This window comes from Trichogramma pretiosum, unplaced genomic scaffold (assembly GCF_000599845.2).
Source record: "Trichogramma pretiosum strain Unisexual culture from Peru unplaced genomic scaffold, Tpre_2.0 scaffold24, whole genome shotgun sequence".
Taxonomy (NCBI): domain Eukaryota; kingdom Metazoa; phylum Arthropoda; class Insecta; order Hymenoptera; family Trichogrammatidae; genus Trichogramma; species Trichogramma pretiosum.
In genome coordinates, this window is record NW_019641611.1 from 1,472,751 (window position 1) to 1,492,870 (window position 20,120).

The window sequence follows — 20,120 nt, forward strand, 5'->3', positions numbered from 1 at the left end:
TATTAACAAAATACAATATAAAATAACTGAAATAAAACCAATATACAAATATAAAATAAAATGGTCCACTTTATCTGTATAAATAAAATTATAAAAACATGAGTATAAGATATCGCAGCCTCTAGTTATAACAATTGTTATTTCAATTGTAGTCTATGAGCTATTAGCTAATAATACATACATTTGGGAAGTTTAGCACACTCATTCATTTCAATGTTTGAATGTAACAATTACTTGAGCACATCTCGCGATAATACATAATATTGCATACGTTTTTAATGTACAATATAGACTATGATTTTGATCAGTAAAAAATTAAATTCTATTCGCATTATGATAAATATTTTTCACAAAAACTGATCAAGAAATTTAGTTTTGGGGTCTCGGAAGGACTATTGGAAAATAGTGCTAGGAATTGACGCTGTCTAGATATGTAAAATATCAATTAGTATAATCTATTTTATACTTGTCAACAATTAAAAGTAAAAAATTTGTAAGTTCAGCGCACAACGTTCAAACATACCGACATGTTTCGAGGCAAACGATTCGCTAGAGTTTCGGCTAATAATTGTGGTAACTCATGCCATATGTATTTTCCGCTGATCGAGACTTCTTCTAAGGCAGGCCTGAACGAGATCAACAAAGTCAAGCAGACACCGTCCCCTTCGCCCTGGCCGCTGAATTCGACCGACAAAAGACCGTGCGGCTTGTGCTGAGGGATGCCTTCTCCAAAGATTTCCTGCGTGATAAGCGTCGAAGTAATTAAGAATAAGGACGAAAAAAACATTAGCATTGTTTACGATATTGAAAAAAATGCTCACCACCATGAACCTGTGAAGCGTGGAGTGCAAATTTTTCGAAGGATTGATCTCGCAAATCGGTAAGTGTAAGGTCGTTTTTTCCGACATCAACACGTGAAGTCTGTTACTGTGAAAGTGCAAACGAGGTAATTAGAATGATTGCAACGCGTTGTGAGAGTCGAGCTGGACTTACGTTGCTTTCTTCTTAATACATATGATGAGCCTCAGGTAAAGTTTGTCGTGCTGCTTCTCAACGGGCAGGACACTCGAGTGCCAGGGCCCGTTGACCTTGCTCATGTAGTCCCTGCCCTTCTGTATGAGAGTGAAAATATCGCTGGACCTGAGCGGCAGGCTCGTGACCTCGCGCACCCAGGCGGCCTGCAGCGACTCCTGATTCGCCTGGTCGGGCGTCTTGAGGCTTCCGCCGATCACGATGCCGGTCATGACGAATCGGAACCAGGAGCCGCTCGCGCACTCCACCATGATGAGGGACTTGGGCTCCATGAGCAGGCCCGTCTCCTCAAGGACTTCGCGCCTCGTCGCGTCGATGAGGTTCTCGTGGGGTTCGACCCGGCCCGCCGGCAGGTACCACTTGCCCTTGCACGACGGTTTGGCCTCCTGGATCATGAGGACCTCGTCGTCGCCGTTGATCAGCACCGCCGCCACGATGTACGTCACCGTCTTTTGGCATACCGGCACGTAGGATGAGCTCACCGCCGGCTTGATGCCGTTCGCCTCTGCAACCATACATCGTCATGTGTGATAGCAACTGTTTCGGATGATTTCGAAGGTAAAAAACAATGAATGCAATGAGCAAATTGCACTTTGCGATCGGTTCTCGACGGCTACTCTATACAGACGCGTCGAATCAGAGCGTTAAGCTCCATAAAAAATAATTGCTCCGGCTCTACAGCTGGCGCACGCCCGCAATGTAACGTTGTACAGAATGGGAAAAGTAATCGAAAAACACTTCATCTGCAGAGAGAGATATAGAGATTGGCCGCGGAAAATAATAAACTGCGAAAAGCTATGTATTAGACTCGGTTAATCGTCGGAACAAAAATTAATAACTTTCATCGCTCGGGCCGATCGTTAACTGGCTCGCGCGCGCAGAGGAGCACGTCATTGCACTTGCACGCGTGTGTATGCCGAGTTGTGTCGATCGCAGTGTTACATGGGCATACGCACACATCTGCGAATATTAGTGCGTTTTTCAGTGCGCGCAAATCGCAGCATAAAAGCTAATAAAAACACGCCCCACATCGTCGCTATCGTACACACTCGCTCGAAGCGAGTGAAAATCTGCACTTATATTCCTGTTTGCGAGAGCGCGCGCGAGAGCAGATATTACTTATCCTACAGATTTAGTATAGCTATATTATACCCTCGTTCGGTGCGAGCCAAGCTCTGCACTTTTGCGCGATTCCAACTTCCGAGCTCCGAAGAGCGCGACGAAAAAGTTGGCTGCTGAAAGAAAAAAATTTCGCCGCGCGCACTTTCTATGTACACCTATACATAGGCGAGGCGCGCGCGCGCGGATATCGAGTGAAAGAGAGAAAGAGGGAGAAGAGAGAGAAAGAAGCTGTCGGTTGGCTCGGATGCACTGCACAATAAGCTATTTTGCACGCACCTTCGTACTGCAATATGCACTTATATAGAGATAACAGCGATTATTATTAACCTACAAAGTAATTCATCATATTTCGTCACGTTTTTTCTTTCTTTCCAACGCATCCTACGATGCAATGCCGACACGAGATATATTGCAGCTTATTGTTAATAATAACAAAGCGAAAAAAAGTTATACGAATTGAGCAAGCGACTCGGAGACGTCGGATGTGTTATTAGGAACGACGACGACGAAGAACGGACGAACAATTCATCCTGCATGGGCGGGATCAGGCACGTCGACTATCGGCGCGACGACTCGTGCCCCGCTATACACAATAGCCGTATCGATGACAACATTTGCATAATGCATGCGGAATTTATTGCACGGTACAATATATGCCCATAAAGTCATATACAATACGCGTAACGTCAGGAGCAAAGCATTATACTGTGAGTATCAGGATACTTGAATATTGTATGCGAGCAGATTATTACACGTAGGTAAAAATAATATTTTAAGTATATGAGACACGTCAAGCTGCGATACGTTACTTCATATCGTCTTACGTATACTTATTATTACTTACTTATTCATTATACATATTGGATCGATAAAAATGTCCGTACAATTGACGTTTCAGGAGTAAACAATTTTCTCCTTTTCCGCACAAGCGCGCAGCGTTCGAGGCATTTAAATGGCAAAAAAAAAGTGCAACGCTTTATCGAACCATAGCGCGACGACTGACCCGAGCTTATGTTTACGCTGCTGCAGTGCAGTGGAGAGCTCGAGAGCAATGACTCTTTAAAAATCTCCTTACCGATGGCTTCATTCTGCTGCTCGAGCGTGTAATCGCACAACTGGTCGGCCGTCCTGGACGAGCCCTGTCCCGCGAGCACGTGTCTAATCTCCTCCTCGATCACATCTGGCATTGTTCACTGCGCTTATTTCGCTGCTATACAATTAATGGTCAAACGGAAACTAGCGCGTATTTTGACACGAGCTTGACGCGCGAAATTTTCAATTAAACGCACTGAACTTTGCGGCGTGCAGCAGCGGATCCGCTTGATACTGATATACTGCAAGTCCGCGCAGAGAAGCGAGTTGTTCGCACGTCGCGAACGGCTCGCGCTATTACACACGACTATACTAAGTCTTGCTGTACTTGACCATCTAACGGAGCTTCATCGCAACGTGAAGCTAGCCAATCGAGTGGGAGAGAGAAAGAGAGAAAGAGTTGAGAGAGTGAGATTTGCACTCTCTCGGATGTTTGCGTGTGTATAACCAGTACACTTGGCTATACACACTACCTGCTATGTATATGTTCGCTACGAGTTATGTGTGTGCGTAAATGTTATGTATACGAACAGTGCTTGCTGAGCTGCCATACCGCCTGACATTCCATGCGCCGCCGACATTTAGTTTAGTGTATAAGGCAGGTATCGTGAGCCTCCACATTCTCTACTTGTCTCGGTCATCTAGTTGTTGGTTTCTTCGTGCCGCCGCCGCCGCTGCTGCTACTGCTACTGTTGTTGTTGTTGTTTTTGTTTTCGTTTCAACTTCCAAGTCTGTTTCGCGTATCTGTGTAAGTGTCTTGTGCCTTGGTCAGATGGTCGCAGCACATCTTTGGCTTCGTTTTTTCAAGTCTAAAGTAATCATTTTTCAAGTTGAACGGTTGATCGAATTATAAGGTACTTTAAATTGCTACCCACGAATGAACTCTGGACTTTCGTGAACCAACTTTGACGTGAGCTTGTTTTCTTTCAGGTTATAACGCACATACCGGGCAGCGTGAGGGGGAGTGTGCGGTACATAGTACACAAACCATAACAATGAGCACCGAGGTAAACAACGTGACAAGCAACATTGCCGCGGCTGCTGCTGCTGCAGCCGCCACTTCTCCGTCTGCCAATGTTACGCCCGCCAACGACCCGGTGATTTTCGTCACAGGTGGTTACGATCACACCATCAAGATATGGCAAGCTCACAGTGGTATTTGTCAACGGACCCTGCAACACATCGATTCGCAAGTCAATGCGCTGGCCATAACTCCGACGAAGCACATTGTCGCCGCAGCTGGTTATCAGCACATTCGCATGTACGATCTCAACTCGACGAATCCCAATCCCATCATCAATTACGAGGGCATTTCTAAGAACGTCAGTACGCTCGGTTTTCAGGAGCATGGTAAATGGATGTACACGGGCGGTGAAGACTGTTCTGCTAGAATTTGGGACTTGAGATCCAGTAATTTTCAATGTCAGAGAATCTTTCAAGTGTCTGCTCCCGTCAATTGCGTAGCACTGCATCCTAATCAAGCTGAATTGATAGTTGGAGACCAGAGTGGTGTCATACATTTGTGGGACCTGAGGTCCGATCACAACGAACAGTTGATACCAGAGACAGAATCGTCTATTCAAGATGTATCTATTAATGCTGATGGTACCTACTTGGCCGCTGTAACAAACAAAGGGCACTGCTTTGTGTGGGCATTGACTGGAGGATCTGGTGATGAAAAAACAAAACTAAATCCTAGACACAGAATTCAAGCTCATAAAGGATATGGTCTCAAATGTGAGTTTAGTCCTGATTCAACATTGCTTGTTACAACATCTGCAGATCAAACTGCACGAGTATGGAAAACTGCTGACTTTTCAGAAACTCTTGTTCTTCAACATGAAGCAAAACGTTGGGTTTGGGATTTAGCTTTCAGTGCAGATTCCCAATACTTATTTACCGCATCATCAGATAGCATTGCTAGACTTTGGTCTTTAACTACTGGAGAAGTTAAAAGAGAATACCAGGGACATCAAAAAGTTGTCTCTGCTCTTGCGTTTAGAGATACCATGATTCCAGTTAGTTGAGAAAATAAGTAAATATAAATGTGAGAGATGAAATTCTTTCACTTGTGACCTGTAATTTTGTACAGACTCATTATTTGTATGTTGTTAAGATAATTGTTAAATGTAAAACAAATGGTGCCATGCCTTTGGATATAGTGCTATTACCAAAGTTAACTGTTCAGTTTCCCAAGACAATGATTGTACTGTCCATTTATATAATTTGTATAATGTGTTCATTTTGTAATGAATGTTGAGTGCTAATTAAGACTAAAATTGACGATCCAGGTGCAAATTATTGTGTATATTAAATGCCTTAACCCAATCATGAAAAAATTTGTTTAAATTGTAAATTTCATATAAATATAAATTTCTATAATAAAAATGTATATTGGTAATAAAAATGTTTACATAATTCTCATTTATAAGTATTTATTTTTTATTTTTATATTTAACATTTTGTTTTTAAAATTATAACATGGCCACAATCACTTGGCAACCCATATATTCTATGCACAATTCAAAACAACACATATTTGATTTACTATCAAACAACTTAAATTATTGTGACTATTTACAGGTAATGGAGAAATTGAACTTTCATTGAAGTCACTATGAATATACATTAAATTTATAACAACAATAAATCTTGTGTACATATGGTCTACTATTGAAATCTAAAATTTATCAGAAGTTTTCTTATCAATTAATCACGACTGATGCATAAAAAATTAACAAATTTACAAGTTCAAAATCTTGCATTTGTAGGAAAATTTTTTTCATTTGACTGATTTTAATAAAAAAAAGGTACAAATTGACTTTCTCATAGTAAAATTAATTGAAATTACTGCAATACAATTACAGTGAAAATGCAATTTTTTTCATTTTTTTAATGAAAATGGCTGTTCAAAAAATTAAGTTATGAAACTTATAAATATGAAAATACTTGGTAAAATACAGATCAATGGCAGTTCAGTAAAAATCATAAAACGCTTATTGATAAAACTTTCAGGATCTAGATATAGCTTCATGAAATTCAATAGGAAGGTATAATTTGGTAACTAAATCATTTTTCAAGTTAAAATACGGCATCAAGTTTTATCACTTGAATTACGGAAGCTAACGTGGCTGTATTTATGTTCTTGTCGGAACTGTAACTTGTACGATAACTAATCAGTTCTAAAATACCATCTTCGTTAATATCAGCTATTGCTATTGAGTATATTTCTTGCGGAAGGCTAGGCTGACAGTCGAGCCCTTTACATATTTGATTTATTTCAATTTGTGAGGCGTTCATTGCGTGGACATCGGTTCCATTCACATAGACAATAGTTACACGTTCACTAAATTTTTGTTGATGTAACTTTGTTGAATAAGTTTCATTCTGCAAAAATTAGTAGAATAAGAGTTTTTATTGGTTTATTTATGGTACTTAAAAAACCTCGAAATTTTAAACGAACCTTTTTTATTTCGGTCGCAGTCCAATTCCAAAATTTCACAGCAAAACCTGTGGTATGTTCTACTTCTGTAATATTCATTCTTGCTGGTTGCGAAACGAACGAATCTGTTGCTGTATGATTCCAAATATCAAGGGATTTATTACCATACTTGAGTGTTAATTGAACTTTACTTCTGCATGTATCAGCATAAGGGCATGCAGTACCATTAACAATTGTGTTTCGCACATGCAATCGATGATGTTCTGTCAAATCCCAAACATCAGCATATCTATGAGAAGGATAAGTGTAAGATACAGTTGAATTTTCTGATGGAATTTGGCATGGTTTCCATGGTTTTACAATATCTTGCAATTGAAGTAAATGAGAATCTGAATATAAAAAAAGGGTTGGTTTAAAATTATCTTACAGTTTGATTTTATATTAATTGGATAGACTTACAGTCAGTCGAGTTATCATCACAAGTATAAGAAAGTACAAAGTTTGAACTGATACTATGTAACTCAATTTCATGACACTCTGGCACAAATAGTCTATATATCAATTTTCCTGATGTTCCTGACAAAAAAACAATACTTCTATTATCATTTTTTTCTTCAACGCTTATAAGATCACGAATACAATCTCCATCAATATCAGGCATTGGCAACGGCAAAGTCTCATATGTGGGTACTTCAGAGTACCAGTACTCTTTGCCAGATAGAGGATCTACACAGGCAAGCATTCCATTTTCCCCTGTTATTAAACAGTCAGATTGGCCTGAGCCATCTGTGTCATGCATCTCGCAGTCTATTTCCTTTGGATATTCTTTTAAAGGACGCTGCCAGGCTGGTGTACCAGTTGTACTCTGCATGGCTAAAACTCCACCTTTTGTAATATACATAGATGAATTTTTGGTATTACCATATTGTTGGACTTTAGCTAAAAATATCAAATTATTTGGAGTAATTGATATTCTACCAAGTATTTCTGAAAAGATAATCATAAATTATCAAAACTTTTTATTTAAATTAATGTTATAAATGGTCTGTTGAAAAATTACCAATGCCCTGTAAAGTCCTGTCCCATGCTACAGAAGAAGTTTTAGGAGTACACGAGGATGTACTACTGCAAGGCAAGGCATACAAAAATATTATTATTACTAATATGCACAATAGTATTGAAGCTAGAATAGATAACTTTCTGAGTAAGGACATTTGGTTTCTTTTCCAGAAATCATTTCTACTTTGGCTATCGAGTATCATAATTGGAACATTATCATTACTGTAAGTAAATGAACTATTGGTCCTTGTTCTATTTAAATTACTTCGCGTTTCATCCAAAGGATAAAACCTTCCATTTTGGCATATTGCTGTGGTATCCTGAAATGAAAATAAAACTTTTTAAAACATAAGCGATCAGAGTATTATTGCTTGCAGAAGTGCCAATAAGTCTTGACGATTTCAAAACAAGAAGTGAGAAAATCGATAAAAAAATTAAAATCAATGAGCTTGCAACTTACGCTGATTCTCGACTGGTCATCTTCTCTTGAAAGTACAGAATCATTGCGCTCCAAATGTACTTGGAAATTCGGGTGATGCCGATGTTCGTGATGAACATCATCTTCGTCGTCACTATTGTCACTGTTACTACTCAAGCTCTGTGGCAGGGGTGCGTACCCCACGGCATTGGTTTCTGCTGTCATATTTTGCGTTTGCTATTTATTCTACTCTTTAAATTATTCCTTTACCTCAAACCAAAGGGATAACTTTAACAACGATCAATTTAGTAAATTTACCGTACACACGTCGAACTTTCAGCGCCATCGATAAACCTTTATTTTATTGACTAATGCTTTCGCATAATCCTATTATGAAAGTATCGCCTCGGTAAAGAGATTGCCGAGTGACAAAGAGAAAGAAAGAGAAAAGCTCAAAATAGATGGAGAGTCTGCCTGGAGATTGGCAAGTATATGAGTCAGCTGGTACAATGATATCCAAACCTGAATTTAGCAGCAGTGTAAATAAGCCCGCCGCAGTGGTGGCGCCAGACAAAATAAAGACAACTTCACTTTACTTTATTAATTTGCAGTGAGGTGGCTGCACTTGTCTGACTGTCTCCGTCGAGTGTCCTCTCCTCGTGGTTCGAGTGAAATTACATGTCTGCTTCGCAGTGCTTGCTCCAATAAAACAAATTCTGTAGTAATAAAATTGCTACTGTGATAAATTTGATCGACGGATTTTCAACACTCGTGTAACAAAAGGTAATTTTTAATTGTTTTCGCATGATGAATAAGGTTTGAACTTTAATCAAGTTAAATTTTGCTTATCAATATAACACGCTTTACGCGGAATATGTCTTGGTCAGGTTATGAGAGATTATAGCTATCACGTTTCTATTGGTATTATTTTTTAAATTAAAAATTTGCGTTTCATATTACTACGCTAACTTATCTTGAATGTAGAATTCAATTGTCGACGTTAAATTGGAATGACCTTGCAATGCAAAGTCGTGCACCACGTGTAATTAATCGTTGTTATTGAATAGGATACGTTTCAAGTTTATTTCAAAACTAGTATTTATCAGATATAATATAAATCATTCATTTTTCAAGCACCATCATACCATGTCATTTTTTTTATGAAATAAAATTTCATTTATTTTGCCTTTAAATGTTTGACATGAAACTACAGAATGAAACTCTCATGGCTGGCGAGATATGCTCTCCTAAACTGTGCTAATAGTTTTATCCAAAACTTAACATAAATTTAATGTCGAAACTTGAACTCCTGTTCAAGGGTACAATACATGGTGCAGAGATCACTGAGAAAATTTATGCTTGGATCAAGACACTTAGCTCAGTTTGGAGCAGCTTGCATTTTGAGAGTTCCATATAATTATTGCCAATACGCTATGGCTTCCTTGCTGGTTCCTCCATCTTCTCTTCAGAGTCAAAAAAAAGTAGATTATGAAGCTTTCAATGTAACTCTTAAAAAAGTGCCTTGCTTGATGTTACCGAGCAAAGAAACAGATCAAATTGTTAACCAGTTGAAGAAGTACTTATTAAAGTTACCAAAATTTAGACCAGTTCAAACAGACGAAAAAACACAACAAATTGTGATTCATCTAGATCCACGGGAAATTTCAAATATAACACCTACACTTAAAGAAACTATCAGGTGGAGCGAATTATTCTGTGAGAAAGATTTGGAACTTTCATATGAAAACTGGACAAGAGAAGAAATTCTTCGAGCTATACTTCCTAAGGAAATAGAAGTTCCTACTTCATATAGTATTATTGGCCACATTGTTCACTTGAATCTTCGAGATGAACAATTACCTTATAAAAGTGTTATTGGTCAAGTATTACTTGATAAAATACCAAGTGCAAAAACAGTTGTTAATAAACTCAATGAGATAGACAATACTTACAGATATTTTGCTATGGAAATTTTAGTTGGGGAACCTAATACTGTTGTCAGGGTTAAGGAAAGTAATTGTACTTTTGAATTTGATTTTTCTAAAGTTTACTGGAATCCACGACTAGCTACAGAGCATGAAGCAATTGTAAAATTACTTAAAGCAGGTGATGTACTGTATGATGTGTTTGCTGGAGTTGGTCCATTTTCAATACCAGCTGCTCGCAAAAAAGTTTGTGTTCTAGCTAATGATTTAAATCCTGAATCTTACAAATGGCTTGTAAATAATGCTAAATTAAATAAAGTTACTAAAAACTTAACAGCATTTAACAAAGATGGTAGAGAATTTTTAATGAATGATGTAAAAAAAAATATACTAAAACAAAGACACGATGCTAATATGGGTCAAGAACACATAACAATGAATCTACCAGCTCTAGCTGTTGAATTTCTTGACGTTTTTACTAAAAATTGGTTAAGCATAGATGAAATCAACAAAATCAAGGCAAAACCACCAATTGTACATGTTTATTGTTTTATTAAAGCAGCTAAAACTGATGATTTTAAAGCAATGGCTAAACAGTTGATTGAGCATAATTTAGGTGTTGAAGTTCCAAAGAAAGCCTTAATTAATATTCATCATGTTAGAAATGTAGCACCATGCAAGGAAATGATGAGAGTTTCATTTTTACTAGTAGAAGAGATATTAAAGGGTCAAAATATTGACAATATGGAGGAGCCAGCTAAAAAAAAAACAAAATTTGAAAATACTAATACAGTCGATTGTCACGATGTTCTAGGAATAAACAATGGGAAAGAAGGGACAGAAAGGAAACCAGAAAAAGAACAAAGGAAACAAGAATGTATTCAAAGTTACTGGAAAGAAATCGAAAAAGGCCAAAGCTCAGTCTCATAAACAAAATAAAAATCCTCTCAAGAGAAAAGTAAGTTAAATAAATAATATAGAAAAAAAGGCAGATTTTTAAAAATCAAATATATTAATTATGAATATGTACACAGTTGGATTTAGGACAAGGTAGCAAATTGAACAGCGAAAAAACAAATATGATAAATAAGCAGTTGAAGGAACTCAGCAAAGAAGTCTATAGGTCAAAAACAAACATTAAAAAATCAGGCACTGTCACTCCACTCATCGCAAAGTCTAAATTCACAAATGATAATAGTGGAACTAAAGAACAAGTCTTGAAAATGTTAGATTCCATGCAACTTTAAACTATTTAATAATAGTAAATAAGTATTTAATGTTATTGATTGTTATTTTGTACATGCTGTGAGATTGATTTTGTTAACTGACAAATAATAATAACGATTAAAATAATAATTATAATAATAATAATAAAATGTAAATACTTTATACGAATATAATTGTACTGTTTTCATTTATGTTTTCACATCAATATCCTCAACAATACTCAATGATCGATTTCTATAATTCTATGCTCAGTGGTCGAAAAGACGAGCAGTAAAGATGTCGGTCGAACCCGAGATTGCTTTAATCGTGATCGGAGATGAAATACTAAAGGGACTCGTGCAAGATGCTAATACACTGTATCTGGCCAAGGCTCTCAGAAAAGTCGGCTTGGAACTCAAAAGGGTTTTCATCGTTCCCGACGAGGTACTGTGAATACGCGATAATCATAATTCATTTTTGATCGATTTAAAAAATATGGGCTGTCGTCGCAGAAAGAGATAATCGCCGAAGAGGTACACCATGCGTCCCAGGCATTCTCGATCGTCTTCACGTGCGGAGGTGTTGGACCTACGCACGACGACATCACTTACGAGGCTGTAGCCCAAGGGTTCGGTTTGGAAACGAGTATTAATAAGGAGCTGCTGAGCTACATGGAAGGTCTTTTTCCCGGTTCGGTTCCGGCCAAACGACTCGCTGTGGCGCCCTCCCCTTGCGAGGTCATAGGCATCAAACGTCTGAATGTGGAAGAAGGAAAGAAATGTAATGATCTTTTTACTCATTAATAGCCTATGCAAGCGAACTCGAAAGAACGAAGCGACGAAAAAAGCTGACGTCGCGAACGGAGTAATTATGAGTAAGTCGTAAACATGTAAATGTAATTTTTTTTCTCCAGCTTCAACACCGTTTCCGATTATAAAAGTTGGCAATGTGTACGTGCTGCCGGGCTCGCCTCGTTATTTCCAAGAGGCCTGCGATCACGTGTGTGCACTTCTGGACTACGGTGTCAAACTACACTCGTGCAGTATCGACATCAACATGGACGAGTTCGATCTCATTTCCAACAATCTCGATAGTGTGGTCGACAAGTGGCTGCCCCAGGTCGCTATAGGTAGTTATCCTCAGAAGCCTCCACCGGTCCGGACGCTCATCACGCTGGAATCGCGAGACTGGAAAGCTATGCGACAAGCCAAACGGGAGATCGAACAATTGATACCGATGGATAAAATCTTGTGGAAAAAGTTCGACTCCGATATGGCTAATAAAGATTTCGATTCTCTTCAATCTGAGGAGCATGTCGCTATCGATGCGATACATCGCTGCTACGATCAGTAAGCTTTAAAAAAAAACTTATAGAAAACGATATTTCATAGGGCGATGATACGATGGATTTATTTCTGTCAGATTCCAGCCGAACCAGATATTTCTGAGTTTCAATGGCGGCAAGGACTGTACGGCTGTGCTACATCTCGTCGCGATCGTAGTCGAGATGCGAAAAGTCCCGCCGCCCATCTGCCTCTACGTTACGTCCGACGACGATTTCGAAGAGGTCAAGACCTTCGTCGACGACGCTTCCTTTTATTATGGTGTCCAAATGGTACATCGCAGCGGCTCCATGCGCCGAGTGCTGACCGAATTCATTTTAAATAAGCCAGAATTGAAAGCTTGCCTCATGGGTATTCGCAAGGGCGATCCTGGCAGCGAGAGGCTCGACATTTTTACCCAGACCGATCCCGATTGGCCCCGATTGATGCGAGTCTGTCCCATTCTCAAGTGGTCCTACAGTCAAGTAAGACTTACACATCGATTTCCAAGTCATTTTTTCTTCTTGATTTTGTAACAGTTTACTTTTCGCGCATAGGTGTGGAAATTTTTGCTAGACCACGAAGTGCCTTACTGCTCGCTCTACGACGAGGGTTACACGAGCCTCGGAAGTCGCAGCACCACCATGAAAAACCCATTGCTCAAACATCCCAACAATCCGCTCTGCTATTTGCCGGCATACACCCTGGCCGACGATTCCACCGAGCGACAAGGCAGAGGATAGCCCCAGCTCAAATGCGCGTCTCTTTGTGTCTCCTCGAAACTTTGATAAACGACGCCAGCTATACCAATTGTACATATTTGTAATGCAAAGGAGACCGCGAGTGATTTATGTAGCGAAACGCTCAAAAACTTAATCTTAAATATAGTTCCATTTAGCAACGAATTTTTTTGTTCGCAGCGTGAAGTAGTCAAGTACAAGGTTGGCCAGTAGTATATAATGTAAAAAATAAATAAATAAACGAGCAGCAAAAAAAAAAAAACAACAAAATTGATATACATCCGCTTAACGTGTGTACAGACAACACTGCTCTTTTTTTTGCAGTATATAAGCCAATGACACAGTATAATTCGTATAATTCCGCGACTCGAGCTATTAAATCAGCCGTGCGGTGACAGTTTTGTAAGGCTTATTTATTACGTGAAGGTTTGCGCTTGCTCTGCATACACATTAAAACAATGTCTTAATCTGCACGGACGACGTCAGAATTTTTTTTCTTTTTAATCTCAACCAATTATTTTCAGCCTAGATTTTAGATTTATCAAGCCAAAAAATTATGTATTTTGCGAATCTCTTGTGTTGCTGTTAACTCAACGATTTTCAATGTCGATTTATACTATCAAAATCAATGTGCACACGAAACACTATGAAATAAAGTGATATATATTTTTTAAATAATTCATGGAATTTGTCATTGATGAAAACACCATTGAATCGATCGCTGCTAATTATCATGGAGAGAAAGGGAGAAAGCTAGAGTCAACTCATTAAGAAACAGTTGGCAATGGATTTGACTTTGAATCGGATTTGTGCCGTTGATCTATATACCCCGATCGAGGGTACATCAGCACACAACGCTGCGCAGAGGCGAGCGAGCGAGCGAGAGAGAGGGATAATCCTCTCGGTATATACACGAAAAACGTCTAATCCGAAGCCCTTTTAGCTCATTTTCTCGAATCCGTACATCGGTTGGGCAGATCGCGGCGAGTCTATAAAAAGCCGACTTTTCCATCGGGACGTCTCGGTCGGTCATTGGAAATGGTGTAAAGTGCACGCGTCGGGTAACGCTCGGATCATTCTCAAGCAGCAGCAGAGGATAGATAGAAGGATACAATGGGTTACTTGGATTGGAATGTGACGAGCTCGTCGGCGGAGGCGCGAATGTCGTACGCGCCTGGGGGCGGCCACATCGGCGCCGGTGGACCACCCCGCATGCTGGGCTGGAACGTGCCACCCGAGGAGCTGCAGCACATACCCGACCACTGGCTCGGCTTCCCCGAGCCCAATCCCGCCCTGCACTATCTGCTCGCTCTGCTCTACATACTCTTCACCTTCATCTCGCTGCTCGGCAACGGTATGGTCATATGGATCTTTTGCGCGTAAGTAATAAATAATCCACTGCCTGAAGCAGTGTGTGAGAGATTAAGCGCGCGTAATCCGCGCGAGGCCTTGAAATAATCGATGCGACGCAATTGATGGTACTTTGTGCAATTGGCGATATATAGGGCAAAGTCACTGCGAACGCCGTCCAACATATTCGTCGTGAACCTGGCCATTTGCGACTTCCTCATGATGGTGAAAACGCCGATTTTCATCTACAACTCGTTTCACACGGGCTTCGCTCTCGGTAACATGGGCTGCCTCGTGTTCGGCACCATCGGCTCGTTCAGCGGTATCGGAGCCTCGATGAGCAACGCCGCGATCGCCTACGATCGTTACAGGTAACACTGGCCCCATACCGATCTACTCACGATGCTCGAGTTAGCGATCTCAACGATTTTATTCTTCTGCGCGCAGCACGATAGCCCATCCGCTTGATGGAAAGCTGTCCCGCGGCCAAGTGATCATGCTGGTGACGGCCATCTGGACGTACGTGCTGCCGTGGGCCCTGATGCCCCTGATGGGCGTCTGGGGCCGCTACGTGCCCGAGGGCTTCCTCACCAGCTGCACCTTCGACTACATCACCGACAGTCCGGAGATACGCTACTTCACCGCCACCATCTTCACCTTCTCCTACTGCTTGCCCATGACCCTGATAGTATTCTTCTACAGCAAGATCGTCGGCCACGTCATGAGCCACGAGAAGAATCTGCGCGAGCAGGCCAAGAAGATGAACGTCGATAGTCTGCGCAGCAATCAGAACGCCCAGGCCGAGTCGGCGGAGGTGCGCATCGCCAAGGCCGCCATCACCATCTGCTTCCTGTTCGTCGCCTCGTGGACCCCCTACGGGGTCATGTCGCTCATCGGGGCGTTCGGCAACAAAGCTCTGCTCACCCCGGCCGTCACCATGATACCGGCCTGCTGCTGCAAGTTCGTGGCTTGTCTCGACCCCTACGTCTACGCCATCAGTCACCCCCGATACAGGTGAGCAAACAACGACGCTTTGGATTTTCGCTATATCGGGTTCGCGCGATTTACTCAATCCGTGTTATCGATCTTTCAGACTGGAGCTACAGAAACGTATGCCCTGGTTGGAGCTGCAAGAGAAGCCACCGGCGCAAAACGATACGACCAGCACGACCACCGAAGCCGTCAACAGTCCATCGAGTTAAATTAGCGGCTCGTAACTTTTTAACGGCCAAACCGAACATCTCGATGAAAAAATGTCCAACGCGAAGATACGCCATTGCAGGGTGTCGATTATTCACTTCTGGATAAAAATGCACCGCGTCGCATTATGTAATTTTTGCCCCTTCTTATCACGCAATTGTCCATCACCGGTACATTATTTTATTTATTACATAATGAGCTGTATAAATATTTTTCGACCAATCGTTCAATACATAAATAACTTCGACATATCTTATAGTGATTTTTTACATTCGAAATAACGTGCCAACGATCGCGTACCAAAGTTCTCCCCATTTGTCGATTCTCGAGTCCAGCAGTGACTCAGGGAAAAACCCGGCGCCAAGCTATACAATACATCGCCCGATCAAAATACATAGAGGGAGACCTTTGTCATCTAATCTTAGTCTTATTTTCAAAATAAATGTATGAGAGAATTTCTATATGAATATTCTACTACGCTGTTATTGATTAATTTTAAGCTTAAAAATCCAAAAGAAATAATAGTCTAAGTTATAAATATACGCATGTATCTTGTAAGATTTATTGTTATGATGACACATGAACATGTCTCACCACACATTCACACATTCACTAAACGTAATGAAAATATGTAATTCGTCAATTTTTTTCAATAAAGAGCAAGTATTTTATCGATCCGCATCGTAGCCGTCTCAACCATTTTTCCTTTCCCTCGTTCCCATTTCATGCAAGGGCTCGCCATCGCTCGAGTAGATCGGCTAATGATCGGTTGACGTCACTCGCCTCGTATTAGCTGCTGCGCCCATATGTTTATAATTGAATGAGCGGCGAAAGTCGTTTCATGGAAGATCTCACGATATTTATTTTTCGCTACCTCGACGTTCGTGAATAACATGAAGTGGTCGATGTTGTTGTTTACGCACTAAAAGACTCTTATGGCAAGCCTTTTAAATTCGTATAGTACAACAGACTTGTCATAATAAGAGACGACGAGTGTTTTTGCAAGTATCGAGAGGTAGACTGAATCGCGAGATCGTTGAGTGACTTCATTTCGTTTTGCCATTTCTTTCAAAAAAAATGTGCAAGTAATTGTTCGACCAATCCTACAGGTGCTCGATACCATTTTCGTAAAGTGTCTTTTCCGAGTGATTGCTGTTCGTTAGTTTGCTTTTTATACAATTTTTTGTAAATATGGATGAATCTTCGCAACCAGTACAAGCTCAAATTACTCCTGACACGGAGATTCGGAAGCTCCGACCCTCCGAATTAAACAAAATAGCTTGGCACTTGACGACCCTCGATTCGTGGAAAAGACTTATGCTCGATTCATCTTGCGAAGAGGAAAATCTGTTTAATCTGGATCAAGTCAGGTTGGCAAAAAAATACACATAACCTAGCCTAATTTCAAATTTTGAATTTATTTTTCAGCAATATTTTAGAAATATACTTATTTTTTCAGATGCATTGAACAGGAAAGCAAATTAAAACAAATTTCAGCGGCTGAGATTTTTCTGAATGAATGGGGCACATGGGGGAAAAAGAGACCTACCTGTCAACAACTAATGTCCATGTGTATTAAAATGCAAAATTATCGAGCTGCTGATTACCTTGCAGACATACTTAAAAGTATGCTTATTTTTAGTATGATGAAATTTATATCTATGCCCATAAATTGTTTTTGAGCTTTATTAATTAAATATTTCTAGCTAATAAGCCTTCAAGGCCAGAAACAGGACCTGCAGCACCTGTTGATATGACTGAGTTTGAAGAGAAATTGAAGTTAATGAAGCTAATAAATGATCAACAAAAGTTACCCACTTCACGTGTAGAAAAATCACCTAAAAATAATAATGAAATCACAACGGAGCAATCTCTTGCTATAGTTAAATCAATATTTAATTTTCAACAGGCAACACCAAAGCCGAAAGGTCTCAAACTGCAAAATAAACCAGAAGAAAAGAAACCTAGAAATGTAAAACCAAAAGTTCATGAGGTATTTCCTGAACCAGATGATGAAGAGGTAAATTTTGTATTTATGAAGGAAACCTTTTTGAGAGTAAAAGCAATTAAATTTATATTTGTTTTCAGGTGGAAGGAATCAAATATTTATTGGAACAACCTATACTCACTGATCTTATTAAATTGAGTAACGTCAATTTAGGCAAAGCTGATAATCTTCAAGGAAACATGGTAATGGTAATAATAAAAATAATAATTTTTTTTTTACACTTTGCCGGCTAGGTGCTACCGCACCTCTTGATATTTTGTACCAAGCTAAAACAAATAGTAACAGTTATTAATTACAACTATTTTTCAGATACCTTCTCTTGATGATTTTATGAAATTTTCCAATCTACCAATGAATATTCATCAGGTATCTTTGATTTATTGTACAACAAAAATGTATCTGTACAATTTTAATTAACCGTTATACATTTTTTCAGAATCTTAACAATGATTTCCCAAAACGGCCAGCTGTTGCTTCAATCACTCCCAAAAAAGAAGTAAATCATAAAAATATGACATCAGTTATTGACAAAAATTTTATAATATCATAATTTTTTACAGATGTCAACTGCGGGTACCAACATTCAGACTCCGTCTTCACCTGAAGATGACTCAAGTATTATACGCTCAATTATAGATATTCTTGAATTACCAGAAGAAGTTCTTAATGAAGTGGATACAAGGGACATTCCATTGTTTGTTCTTGAAGAAGCAAAGGAAGAACCAAAAGATGTTGCAGGAGGATCGCTTCAAGTTTTAACTCCTGAACAAAGAAATGCTGCAAAAGAATATAATGAATTATTTGATCCTGATGTTCCACTGTCACTAATAGAAGAAAGATGGCGAAGTGCCAACGTTGCCAGTGAATCATTAATTCAAAAAACCATAGAAAGACTCCAGGATTGTAGAGAGGCTGTTAAATCTGAACAAGAAATGCTTTCTATTCGAAAAGAACATAAAAGAAAAATTGCAGAAAAAAATGCATTAAAAAGTAATGCATTAAAAGAGAATGAAAAATTGAAACCAGATAATAATTCACCCAGTCAAGAAGAAGAAAAGGAGTTGAGCGACATTAAAGTTCGTACAAGAGGAAGACGTCTCAGAGAAGAGTTTTTCAAGTCACTTTTATCAAATAAATCAACAAATAAAATGTCTATGTTTAGCTATGTTTCACCAGATCTAATAAATCAAATATTAGATAGTGTAGACAATGAGACGAAAAAACTGAGCATAAATCATGAAAAAAATTTAATAAAACAAGATAAAAAGAATCAAAAACAAGAATTTTTCAAGTCACCAACACTTAATGTATCAAAAGACACATGTATAAAAAGTAATAATTTTTCACCATTTAGTTATATTCCATTAGATGGCGAACAAAGAACATTAGATAATAATGAAAGAGAAATGAAAGAACCATCACAAAAAAGAAGTAGAGAAAACCATTCACATAGAACTAATGGTTATACCAGTCCCTCATCAAGTCCATCTACTGATAGCCCTAATGAAATGTTTATATTGGAAAAAATGCTAGCAAAATCAATAAGTTTTCAAAAAAAAATGGCACATGAAAAGCAAATAATGGCTGAGGCATTAAATTCACATGGCTCAAATGCAAGTTCTACTTCAGCACAAAGTCCTTCGCCACCTAGACAGAACTATAAAGAAAAAAATGCTGGCGAATTTCCTTTATGTGTTATTGATGAAGCAAAGGAAGTATCAATTTTCTCAGATACATTAAGTCCTAATCCGCACCATTATCTTGCTACACAAAACAAAAAAGACAACAAAGACATAATAGACGAGATCGATGGAATATCTCTCAAAGAATCTTCAAAATCCAAAAACGTTGAAAGTATATCAGGGTTTAAAATGAGTCCGGATCCTGATTTACTTCCTGATTTATCAGCTGATACCCCTGACATCTCTAGAGTCGATATTCCAAACATAACTATTCAAGGACCCACTTCTAGCGAAAGTGAGTTTCCTTTATCTTCTGTGAGCTGTGATGTGACCCACTCGCCTTCAAAGCATTCAAAAGAAGTAGCAGAGACAATACTTCATAATCAGAATCATAGTTCAGAAGAAATTGACGAGGAATTCCTTCCCGTTATTATTCAAAATTTTAATAAGAACATTTTAAGAAAATAAAATTCACATTATATTTTAAATGCTTTTACATGTTCTATATGTAATATTTTTTTT

The 20,120-nt window shown here is 39.1% G+C and overlaps 7 protein-coding genes across 12 annotated transcripts; 5 read left to right on the forward strand and 2 right to left on the reverse strand.

Moving 5' to 3' along the window:
• Positions 1 to 69: 69 nt before the first annotated feature.
• LOC106648337 (8-oxo-dGDP phosphatase NUDT18) lies at positions 70 to 3,871 on the reverse strand. 2 transcript variants are annotated; one of them, XM_023458613.1, is made up of 4 exons: positions 3,800 to 3,871; positions 994 to 1,537; positions 822 to 927; positions 70 to 739 (listed from the first exon to the last, which is right to left on the reverse strand). In XM_023458613.1, the coding sequence occupies exons 1-4, from the start codon at positions 3,825 to 3,827 to the stop codon at positions 500 to 502; spliced, it is 918 nt and encodes a 305-aa protein (XP_023314381.1). In that variant the 5' UTR covers positions 3,828 to 3,871; the 3' UTR covers positions 70 to 499. The 2 variants fall into 2 exon arrangements, with proteins under 2 accessions (XP_023314381.1, XP_014220626.1); XM_014365140.2 differs by lacking the exon at positions 3,800 to 3,871 and adding an exon at positions 3,230 to 3,494.
• LOC106648336 (target of rapamycin complex subunit lst8) lies at positions 3,629 to 5,592 on the forward strand. Its single transcript, XM_014365138.2, has 2 exons — positions 3,629 to 4,100; positions 4,177 to 5,592. Exon 2 carries the CDS (start codon positions 4,242 to 4,244, stop codon positions 5,271 to 5,273), a length of 1,032 nt encoding a protein of 343 aa, XP_014220624.1. The 5' UTR covers positions 3,629 to 4,100; positions 4,177 to 4,241; the 3' UTR covers positions 5,274 to 5,592.
• A 562-nt stretch (positions 5,593 to 6,154) lies between these two features.
• LOC106648262 lies at positions 6,155 to 8,703 on the reverse strand. 3 transcript variants are annotated; one of them, XM_014365009.2, is made up of 6 exons: positions 8,208 to 8,703; positions 7,901 to 8,067; positions 7,749 to 7,813; positions 7,148 to 7,675; positions 6,710 to 7,077; positions 6,155 to 6,633 (listed from the first exon to the last, which is right to left on the reverse strand). In XM_014365009.2, exons 1-6 carry the CDS (start codon positions 8,388 to 8,390, stop codon positions 6,328 to 6,330), a joined length of 1,617 nt encoding a protein of 538 aa, XP_014220495.1. In that variant the 5' UTR covers positions 8,391 to 8,703; the 3' UTR covers positions 6,155 to 6,327. The 3 variants fall into 3 exon arrangements, with proteins under 3 accessions (XP_014220495.1, XP_014220496.1, XP_014220494.1); XM_014365010.2 differs by having other exon boundaries at positions 7,148 to 7,573; positions 7,667 to 7,675; positions 7,749 to 8,067; XM_014365008.2 differs by having other exon boundaries at positions 7,749 to 8,067; positions 8,208 to 8,702.
• Positions 8,704 to 8,763: 60 nt separating this feature from the next.
• On the forward strand, positions 8,764 to 14,036 carry LOC106648339 (FAD synthase-like). Its single transcript, XM_014365144.2, has 6 exons — positions 8,764 to 8,948; positions 11,570 to 11,740; positions 11,809 to 12,076; positions 12,210 to 12,645; positions 12,719 to 13,103; positions 13,176 to 14,036. Exons 2-6 carry the CDS (start codon positions 11,594 to 11,596, stop codon positions 13,359 to 13,361), a joined length of 1,422 nt encoding a protein of 473 aa, XP_014220630.1. The 5' UTR covers positions 8,764 to 8,948; positions 11,570 to 11,593; the 3' UTR covers positions 13,362 to 14,036.
• Positions 9,411 to 11,337, forward strand: LOC106648154 (tRNA (guanine(37)-N1)-methyltransferase). The gene is made up of 2 exons (XM_014364837.2): positions 9,411 to 11,011; positions 11,125 to 11,337. Exons 1-2 carry the CDS (start codon positions 9,494 to 9,496, stop codon positions 11,335 to 11,337), a joined length of 1,731 nt encoding a protein of 576 aa, XP_014220323.1. The 5' UTR covers positions 9,411 to 9,493.
• A 237-nt stretch (positions 14,037 to 14,273) lies between the features above and the next one.
• LOC106648340 (opsin, ultraviolet-sensitive) lies at positions 14,274 to 16,585 on the forward strand. Its single transcript, XM_014365145.2, has 4 exons — positions 14,274 to 14,737; positions 14,864 to 15,079; positions 15,156 to 15,722; positions 15,802 to 16,585. Exons 1-4 carry the CDS (start codon positions 14,472 to 14,474, stop codon positions 15,908 to 15,910), a joined length of 1,158 nt encoding a protein of 385 aa, XP_014220631.1. The 5' UTR covers positions 14,274 to 14,471; the 3' UTR covers positions 15,911 to 16,585.
• Positions 16,586 to 16,788: 203 nt separating this feature from the next.
• On the forward strand, positions 16,789 to 20,093 carry LOC106648241. 3 transcript variants are annotated; one of them, XM_014364972.2, is made up of 8 exons: positions 16,790 to 17,278; positions 17,368 to 17,534; positions 17,615 to 17,733; positions 17,818 to 17,928; positions 17,997 to 18,104; positions 18,226 to 18,282; positions 18,353 to 18,412; positions 18,477 to 20,093. In XM_014364972.2, exons 1-8 carry the CDS (start codon positions 17,100 to 17,102, stop codon positions 20,064 to 20,066), a joined length of 2,391 nt encoding a protein of 796 aa, XP_014220458.1. In that variant the 5' UTR covers positions 16,790 to 17,099; the 3' UTR covers positions 20,067 to 20,093. The 3 variants fall into 3 exon arrangements, with proteins under 3 accessions (XP_014220457.1, XP_014220458.1, XP_014220456.1); XM_014364971.2 differs by having other exon boundaries at positions 16,789 to 17,278; positions 17,615 to 17,928; positions 17,997 to 18,098; XM_014364970.2 differs by having other exon boundaries at positions 17,615 to 17,928.
• Positions 20,094 to 20,120: the final 27 nt, after the last annotated feature.